Raw genomic sequence first — 10113 nt, forward strand, 5'->3', positions numbered from 1 at the left:
AAGAGAGTAAAGATCACTCAGTCCTCTTCCTGGGATAATTGTCCTTCGTGTTCTAGATTTTTTTTTCCCTTTCTCCTATACTTCTGTTCGTTTGTTTATTTGTTTGGTGTTCTTGCTGTATTGCCGAGGCAGGCTGCAACAGCTTGGACCCAAAGGGCTCTCTGGTGCCAGCCTTCCCGGCAGCTGGACCACAGATGCACACTGCCATGCAGGGCCTTTTAAATACATTTTTCACCTGGGTATGGTGCTCACACCCGTCATCCCAGCAGTGTGGGAGGCTGAGGCAGGAGGATCACAAGTTCAAGCTCAGCCTGGACAATTGAGTGCCTTAGTGAGACCCTTTATCAAAACAAAAGATAAAATAGCAGAGCCCCATGATTCACTTTTTCTGTGTTCATCACCTGGTTGTTTTATCAGTTAGTGACACGCTGGCAGCATCTTCCAGTACTGTGGCTAGCTAGAACAGTGTGCACAGACACCAGCCCCGTGCCCGAAACGAGAGGGCCCTGAAGGAAATTTCCCACCCGAGTGGCAGCACAGAGCCTGCGGCAGGCGGCAAGCTGCTGGTGTTTGTGCTCCTGGACCGCTCCACCGCTAGCGCGCAGCGGCTCCTTGGCCAGGTGGTCCTGATCAAGTAGAACGCAGGCCTCTGGGGCTTGGTTTTTAAAACAGCGATGATAGAAAGAGTCTGAGTGGTCATCAGGAACGAACGCTGGGGTGTGCAGCAGCGCTCGCCGTGGGGAGCAGGAGCAGGACCAGGACGTGGGTGGGTCCAGCTTCACCTCCTCCGAATCAGGGGTGCGGCATTAGCGTCTCACAGGGACTCGTGAATGTGCATCTTGGGATCCAGGTTGTGGTTCCTGGGAAAATCTAATGCCTGAGAATCTCAGGTCCCAGCAAGTGTCCCGTCGCCAAGCCAGCATTCTGCGTTCCAGGGAGGCCTCACTCCCGTCCCATCCCGATGGGGTCCTCTGGCTACATCCCGGGATAGGCCGGGACCTCCTAGGTCCCCAGGAAATCTGCAAGCTTTGCTCCTGAGGCCTGGCTAGCTTCAGCTTGTCAGCTGTCATTCCTGCCTTATCTGCTTTACTCTTTGGGGAAAAGCTTGCAAAACTCTCTGGCTTCGACAATTTGCGTTTCCTTACTGTCTAGGGAGAGCTGGGTGGTGGTGCGCAGGAGGATTTTCTTTCTTCCCTGTGTGGTTTTAAAATGCAGGCAGATTATGCAGGAACCCGATACCGGGTCACTCTCCTTAAACCGCGCTGCTGCTTTCCGTGGGGCTTGCAGAACCACTAGGAGCGCTCACCGCTAATTTACTAGTTAATGACTGTCACGGGTGTGTGGGGGTGGGGGGATGAGGGGTGCTTTCCGCTTGCTCCCCCCACCAAAGCCGGCACCCAGCCAGGCTGCGTTTGCTACTGTCAATTATGCACACTTTTAAACAGTAAATGGCCAGGGGAGCCCCTTTGCTGAGGGGTATGGAGCTGGAAGTGAGGGGTCCTTAGCTGTTACCTGAGAGCTAGAGGCAAGATGTGGGGGCCTGGAAAAGAGGTGGTGATGTTTCCTCGTTCCTTTACAAACTGCACTCTTGTCAGAGTGAAAAATACACACCGTGAACGTTTGGAAACCCTGGCCAGGCCCTTCCCCAGGCCTCGGGGAGACAGGTCCAGACCTTTGCCCATACCACACAGCCTCTCCTGTGCTGTCTCTCGGGACAGTTGTCCCAGGAATCTCTGCAGCCGGCACCTGTGGCCCAGCCCCCTGCTGGGTGGGCCAGGGAGCCAGTGCTGGCAGGGAGCCGAGGGAGGGCTGCACAGCTAGTTGGGACAAGGCCAGCCAGCTCCCCCACAAGCCTGTCCCCAGCGCTTGGCCTACGCCAGGCAGCAAGGGCACCCCTCGCTCCAGTGCTCAGACAGCTCACCCAGCGTGCGAGGACAGCTGTGGGCGGCTGCCGTTGGATGAGGTTGAGTGTATGGGAGCCTGGTCCCCAGAGAGAGGAGGACGGGGTAGTAGAGGCTTTGCAGTCTGAGCCGGAGGGCGGCTGTAGGTCATCGGGCTGTGCGTCGGAAGGGACTGGTGGAGTTCTTGTGGGCCGCCGTCTGCCACCAAGCCCTGCCCAGAGCCAAGTGGCAGCCAGCGCCGTGCCTTTGCACCTCCCCCACTGGGATCTAAGCAGACCGCTTCCCTTTATGAATTACCCAGCCGAGGTATTGCTGTGTCTGCCATCCGAAAGCCACTAATCCCAGCCCCTCCTGCAGCTGAACTTTTCACCTGTGTGTGTTCCACGTCTGCGCAGACCTCACCGGCACCTCCTGCCCAGTCTGCAAGCTCAACTTCCTTTCTCGTTCTCATACGACATCTTGCCGTCTGCTCACCAGTGTCCCCAAATCTAGTCATCATGCCCCAGCTCTGCCCCTCTCCGCCTCCAGACAGCGAGGGGAGAACTGGCTAATCCGGCCTCTCTGGGCCTCCTGCAGTTTGCCACTGAGTGAGGACTCACTGGGTGACAGCTCTGTGTTACACGGCTCCACCCTGAAGTGGGGCAGATGGCCCTGGAGGGAGAGAGAAGCCGCCCATTCCTGCTGATCTATGATGTCGCTTTGCACGTTTATGAATGGCTGGCTTTTCTCTGTGGTCCCCCTTCAGTGGTGGTCACTGTCATCTCCCTTCAATGGCAGCCTGAGCAGCAGCTGCCCGGGAGGAGGAGTGCTGGGTGGGTTTCCCTCCCCAGGGGAACTCTGGGAGCACAAGCTGGGTCTTCACAGAAAGCCCAGCGAGCGTCACTGCCACAGAAGGAGGTGGCAGCTTAGGCCCTTTTCGAGCAGCTGTTTTTCTAAGCCGAACTTTTTCCATTTGTAAATCAAGTCTGGAAATGTACGGGGTCCCTTGGCTCATGAACGTGATTTCTTCTATGGTTCTTGAAAAGATGGCTGTGGTTTTTGGTTTGTTTTTTTTTTACCCGTGCAGTTTGCCAACAAAAACCAAATTTTGCCAAAAGATTCTGTGTGTGAAGCAAATTTGTGAGCTGAGGTACCACTGTGTGTTTCAGATAGGCGTTTTGCAAATATTTTCCCCAGGGAGTTGGCTGTCGTTCATTTTTCTTAATGCTTTGGAGTAGTGGAAGCTTTTAATTATTAGACTGTTTTGGTTTGTTGCGACTGGGCCTTGCTGTGTAGTCTGTCCCTGAATGCACGGCCATTCTCCTGCCTCAGCCTCCAGAGTGCTGGGATTACAGGAGTGTATCACCACACGTGGCTAATTATTAGACTTTATAAAATAGACATCATATATATATATATATATATATTTTTTTTTTTTTTCCTTTTATGGGTCTAGGAAAATCTTCAGCCCAAAGCTAAGTGATTGTTGTGTAGAAGTTTAATAGTTTTTAGGTTCTACCTTTAGGTCTGTGATGTTTTTGTCAAATTGTTTACGTAGCATGAATTATGGGTCCAAATGGCGACGACAGTGGCCGATGACTTTGTATCTGGCTATCCAGGTGCTCAAGCACTGTGGAGTGAAAACTGTTCCTTCCCCGCCTCTCGGCGCCTTTGCTGGAAAGAATCCGGCCCATTTGTCTATCTCAGGATTCGATGGTGTCTTTGACCCATGCCTCTCTCTTTCTGATAACTTCCACACTGTCTTGATTATGGTGGTTTGTGCAAACCTGGATGGTGATCTGTTCTTCCTTTTCAGCACTGTTTTAATTCCAGCAGTATCTCGGTTCACAAACTTAATTCATTCCACAATTCTGGGAAAGATGGCTGTGGTTGGGTTTTTCGCCTGATGCAGAGTTCAAAAGCAAAAACAGAATTTTGCCAAACACTTCTATTTTCGAACCAAATTATTTGCAAACAAAAGCATTCATGAGCCAGGGTACAGTAATGCCTTTTCCTGTCCATTTAAGTTTAGGCTTACCTTGTATAGAACTCTAAAACTCCTTGTTGGGGTTTTGATGGCGACTGCACTGAATCTCTTAGTCTATTAGAACATGACCGACATTTTACTACATGGGTCCCCATCCGAGCCTCAGAGCACAGGTGAGTGGCGGGAGAGAGTGACGCTTCCTCTGTATCTAGGGCATCTCCTCCTAGCTCGCTGCTCCTGAGCTCTGCCTCCTCTGGATCAGGGGTGGCATGAGATTCTCACAGCGACATGAACCCTGCTGTGAACTGCGCATCTAGGGATCTAGGCTGTGGCTCCTTGTCAAAATCTAGTGCCTGAGAATCTGGTGTGGAGCTGAAACAGCGATGTTGGTACCAGGGAACAGCCTCAAGTGCGCATGAGCAGTCGCAGGAAGGCTTGATGCCAACAACTGTGGTAAGTCGATCGCTTGCACATTCAGATCAAACCCCACCAGTGAACGGCAAGTGATGGGTCAGCTGTACTGAGCAGCGGGCTTTACAGTGACAAGTGAGTTGAGGTACTTCACCTGTAGACCTGCTCTGGGTAGCAGAAGCTGGCATTTATTCTAGTCACTGCATGGCCCACATATTCTTATTATATTTTTTAAATTATTTATTTATTATTTGTGTGTGTGTGTGTGTGTGTGTGTGTGTGTGTATATGTGGCCAGCTCAGCCCACCAGGGGGCGGGGCTGGCTGGCATGTGGTGCTGGGGGATTGAACCGCGGTCCCTGTGCTTTGCCAAGCTTGTTCCAAGTAGGTGCTTTAGACCACTGAGCCATCTCACCAGCCCGGCCCACATATTATTTTATTTACCACTTCTGTCTATGCACACTCTTCTCAGACATAGTTTTTGGTATCTCACGAGCTAATTCCTGCCAAAATGAGTAAAAAGACAAACGTCCCTGGAAAGGATGGACAGACCCAATGGGGAGACAGCAGGAGACTCTTCTAAAGATGCCAACAGAAAAAAAAAGCTGCGGGGCCAGAGAGATGGCTCAGTAGAGTAAGTGCTTGCCTGGCAAGTGCAAGGTCCTGAGTTCAATCCCCGGTACCATGAAAGAAAGGAAGGGGGAGAGAGAGAGAGAGAGAGAGAGAGAGAGAGAGAGAGAGAGAGAGAGAAGCTGCATTTAAAACAAAGAACCAAGAGTCCTACTTAAAATTATGGGTTTATTTCAACAGGTAATTCATGTTCTCCAAACCCACTTGGACCCCGTCTCCAAGTGAGTTTGGAGAACATGATTACCAGGCATCCAACCAAACTTTGCCACATGGAGGCAAAGCACTCTGCATTAAAAGACAAAGATTTAGAGTTTCTTAAAAAAAACAACCCCAAACCAATGGACACGGCCGCCGCTCCCCAGATGTGTGCCCTGGGAGCGCTGTGCCTAGTACCAGCCATGCTGCCGAAGCCGAGGGCCTGCGCTGCGGGTCCTGCCTGCTGATAGAGATGCCTGGCCTGAGCTTTTAGGACAGATGGTAGTTTCAAAAGGTGGCCTGTATTCCTCTTGTGGCCGGCACCATGGCTAGACAGACTGACGGAGCAGCAGAGCACACTGAGGCTCAAGAGCTAGAAGGACTGAGGAGTCGCTTGGCACACAAGCCGGGTGGACACCAAGGCCGCGTGCTTGTCTTACTGATACACTTCTCAAGAGGACGTGCATGGGGGTGTGGTACACGGACTTGCTGCCCAGCCACACCATAGCCGGGACGGGGTGTGAGTGCTTCACCTCTCTGTAACTCCGTTCCCCCACCCCTACACCACGTAGGTTGGGCCAGAGCAGTGAAGCTCAGGCCTGCCTGCACACCACAACAACATGAGGAGCTCTTAAAAATCCCTGTGCTCAGCCAGTGGTGGTGGCACACTCTATAATCCAAGCACTCGGAAGGCCACGGCAGGAAAATTGTGTACATTAGAGGCCAGCCTGGGTTATAAAGTGAGTTCAAGGCCAGCGTGAACTGCGTAGTGAGACTCTGTCTCTCTGTCTCTGTCTCTGTCTCTGTCTGTCTGTCTGTCTGTCTCTCTCTCTCTCTCACACATACACACACACACACACACCACTATTCCCTGGACCAATCACACCACAATCTCTAAGGAAAGGACTCAGCCTTAATGTCCTCAAACCGCTCTGGTGGACCCAGGGTCAAAGCCATGGTCCTGACACCCAGGTGAACACAAGGGTCACTTGAGCTAGTGAGGTGCAAAGGCTGGCCTCTCAGCCCCTCCTGCAGGTCTTGGTTCCTGGCTCTGGGGAAGTCCCCAGAGTCCGTGCTCTGGAAGCCATCCAAAGCGTCTTCACATGAGAGGCAGCTCGGAAATGTGGATCGAGGCCTTTCTTCAGTGCCCATGACTCACTGTGGCTCTTCAGCAAGAGTCAGTGCAGTTTGAGATCTGCCTACCAACAGTTCACGGCGGCTGGTGTGCCCCTGCGTGACAGGATTAAGGGCTCTTGAGGCGCTTCCACACCCCACCCCTAAGCTGCTGCCAGCCCCACCTCTGCAATCCCAAAGGCAGGTGTGACTCCCGCCCTGGTCAGGCCGGGCACCACGCTTGTACTGTAGCATCTGCCCCGTGGCCTGCTCTGTGTATTCTTTGCTGATATCTCTCTCCCTTTTTTTGTCGTACTGTTGAAAATGAGGTGTGACCAAAAGGATGGTGAGTCCTTAAATTAAAAACCTCATTGTAGAAGACATCGCCATGAAAGTCTTCCCTCCTGCGTTGAACACACTCATCCCACCACCTTTGCCACTTTCTGCAGCAGCTCTGAACTCCTCCTTCCTGAGTGTCGTTAGTTGTGCTTTGTGGCTGCCTCAGGATCTTTGTTTTTTTAATGTATTTGGTACAGGGTCTCACTACACAGCTCAGATTCATAGTGATCCTCCTGTTTTCAGCCTCCCCAGCACTGGGGTTACAGGTATGCACCACCACACCTGGACTTGGTGGCTCAGGATGCCCAGGGGCAGGGCCAGTGTGTCTTGTGGTGCTGGGGATTGAACCTTGGTCCCTGTACTTACCTAAGCAGGCGCTCAGTCAGCTGAGCTATCTCGCCAGCCTGCATCAGTGTATCGAATTGACTTAAAGCATCTCCCTTTCATGACATTTTGACTCTGGGGAAGAACCAGAAGTCACACCATGCCAGTTCTGGTGAATTAGGTGGACGAGGACACAGCGCTGCAATCTCACATAGCAGAAATTCCCATCAACAATTGATCCATTGATAAGGGGCCGGGGAGATTGCTCAGTGGAATAAGCGCTTCCCTGGCAAGCATAAGGGCTTGAGTTCAATCCCTGGTTCCACTGGGGGGAAAAAAAAAAAATTGGTCCACTGGAATTCATCAAAGAAATACAGGACTGCAGCCCTGTGGAGCCAGGCTCCCCCAGGGACACACTTCAGGTGCCCCACGGTGTCTTGTGCTGCTGCTCCTCACGGTCATTGCCAGGCCACCCCTTGAACAACAAGAAGCGATCTTAGCAGGCTGGGTTACAGATCTTTCCATGGGAGCCAGTTTGTTGATGGAGTGCCACTTACCAGGGATTTCTAGACCGGCCTCCTCGCTTCGCCGACAGTGGCATCCCAAGCAGCTGCGGTGACAACTGTGCTGTGGGGTGGTGGCAGGCCCCGAAGGGCCCCACAGGCGCAGACGTCTGTGCTCCGTGTTGCGTTTGGGGGCTGTTGCTCACTGCCATCTTGTGAGGGGAAGTCATGGCAAATGTGTAGCGTGAGGAGGGAGTTGGAGCAAGGCCGCTTCCCTGTGGCAGCCAGGAGGCACCAGGAGGGGCCACCTGAAAAGCATGGCTGGGGTACACAACCACACTTTAGGTCTTGCCCAAGTAACCCTCTTCTCCAGCCAGGTCCCAGCTCCTAACAGGCCATTCGGCAGGAGCTCATCCCTGGATGACTCCACCGATAGATTAGTGTCCCATGACCAGTCCCCTTCCAGGGGCTCCTGCTCTGGGTCTCTGGGGAACACTGTTGCTCTAACCCGTCTAACCACTAGGGCTCTGATGGGAGTCGCGAACCCTGAGCAGCAGGGCAAGTGGCTGGGTCCCATGGGGCTCCCTCTGGGACCTCCAGAATTGGCATGACAGGGCAAGGGGCATGTGTCCTGTTGCTGACACAAGATCCTCAACACCCACAAGTTGAAGGAGGTAAGGTTTATTTCAGCTTGCAGCTGGCAGAGGCCACTGGTCCCAAGGCAGAAGGGCCCTGGCAGACGAGGAACAGCCCGCGGCAGGGCGGGAAAGACATGGCAGGGCAGGAAGCAAGCCCCCTTTCCCACTGTACTCTACTGTGCGCCCAGGGTGGGCCTGCCCACTAGCCAACCTAGAACAATGCTAAACCAATCAGTGGCCTAGTTCGGTACCACACACCCTTAATCCTAGTATGACACCCAGATCCAGCCCCACCTACAACTGCTTGAGTCTTGGGGGGTCCGGCGCTAGACCCAATCATAATGGGCATCAGCATCATGTGTCAAAGGCTCCAGGACTGCTGCTGCAGATGGCCCTGGGAATTCTAAGACCCCTGCCAGCCTGGCGCTTTGGGATCACTAGGCCCCAGGGGGACAGGGGACTCAGCCGGTCCACATCCAGGGAGAGGCTTGGCTGTGTGATAAAGCAGCCACGTTGGAGTTTTGAGTTTCTCATGCTTCATCTCATTGAACCCTCCACACAGGGAGCCATCATCAGCCCATTTTACAGAGGAGAAAACTAAGTCTGAGAGGGGTTTGGTCAGCAGCCCCAGGACATGCGACAAGTCCACTGCACGGGAGGCTATAATCCGGGCTGCGTGACTCCAGGGAACCCACTGTCCTGTGAGGATGGGGCATCTACTCCTGGCAGCTCATCTGGATGATGTCTCCAAGTTCCCCCAGGAGTGCCAGGGCCTGGAGCTGCCCCAAGATAGGGGACCCCTCTCGTGCCATTGTTGCCTGGTGAGCGCTGCTTTCGGTGTTCCAGAGCCCACAGGGGCGGCTCCGATTGGCCCCACCCTGGGTGGGAAGTGATGCCAGTCCTGTCCACGCTGACAGAGTCCACACTGAGGTTCTCTCCAGGTGACCCTGTGCTTGCGTGGGTCTTGCTTGTACCAGGATTGAATTTATGGAGGTGACTGAGTGACCCCTGGCAGTAATGACCCCTGTTTATCATTCGCAGTACCAGAGAGGCAGGGCACACAGGGCCAGCTTGCACAACCTTAGGGCTGGCTGGTGATTCCGGTGGAGACCCTGGGCTAGTGGAGTGGCTCAGGGTTCCAGCACCTGGCCTGATTCGGGCAGGGAACAGCAGGGCCACAGCAGAGCTGGCTGGGGTTAGCAAGGCCACAGCTGTCAAGGTGTCAGAAAGCCGAGACTAACAAATTGGGTGCGCTGCTCTCCCCACAGGGTGTTTTTCCTGAATGTGCCCATGGATTCCATCCTCGAGCGCCTGACACTGAAAAGGGTGGACCCGGTCACCGGGGAGAGGTTGGTGTCAAGTCCTCCCCCCAACCCCCAAGACAGGAGCTTCCTGTCTCCACCTGAGAGCAGCAGGGGGTGAGGTCTCCCTCGCTCCCCTGAGCGCATCCCTCACCCTCTCTGCCCAGAGAACAAGAAGAGAGGAACATCTGGGCTCCACAGCAGGATGCTGGCCTAGGGCCCCACTCTGTCCTGGGGTCACCGGCTGCACCTTGCATGTGAAACATGGCCTTGGCTGGGTAGTGTCACCTGTGTGTGTCACTGGGCTTTGTGCCCAAGCCCGGATGTGTCCCAGAGGTAGCTGCTGTACAGATATATCCCATGGGCACTAGAGGTGGTTTTGGAGTCTACTCTGCCACCTGACTGTGCCCATAATCACCAAGAAGCAGCAGTGTCCGTCTCCTTGGGTAAGCAGGGCCACATTTCCTGTTAGGGACTAGGGAACAGGTGACAGGAAGGAAATGACCGAATTTTCTAAAGTATAGACCTAACCCATCATCCTGGCTTTTAGGGGACAGTCCTGCCAAGTAATATGGCCTTCACGTGCCCCTGCCCTGCAGGTCATGTCCAACAGGGACTGAGAAACTTCCTGCCACCTCCACCCCCGTGTGGGACCTAAAGCCCCTCGCCCTCATTTGCTTGGGTTCCCTGAACCTAGCTGGTACCTGTCTTGTTACCGCTGTGCTGGGCAAGAGCAGATAGAAGGCAAGACTCAGGCAGATGCTTAAGGAATGTGTGGAAGGATGAAAACAAG

At 53.7% G+C, this 10113-nt stretch overlaps 1 protein-coding gene across 1 annotated transcript in view; it reads left to right on the forward strand.

The window, feature by feature from the left end:
- Positions 1–10113, forward strand: part of Ak8 (adenylate kinase 8) — a 106895-nt gene that overhangs the window by 96061 nt on the left and 721 nt on the right. Inside the window, exon 12 of the mRNA XM_004640554.2 lies at positions 9288–9368. Coding sequence (XP_004640611.1) covers positions 9288–9368 — 81 coding nt within the window. The remainder of the gene's footprint in view (positions 1–9287; positions 9369–10113) is intronic.

Source organism: Octodon degus, unplaced genomic scaffold (genome assembly GCF_000260255.1).
Source record: "Octodon degus isolate 3935 unplaced genomic scaffold, OctDeg1.0 scaffold00123, whole genome shotgun sequence".
Classification (NCBI taxonomy): domain Eukaryota; kingdom Metazoa; phylum Chordata; class Mammalia; order Rodentia; family Octodontidae; genus Octodon; species Octodon degus.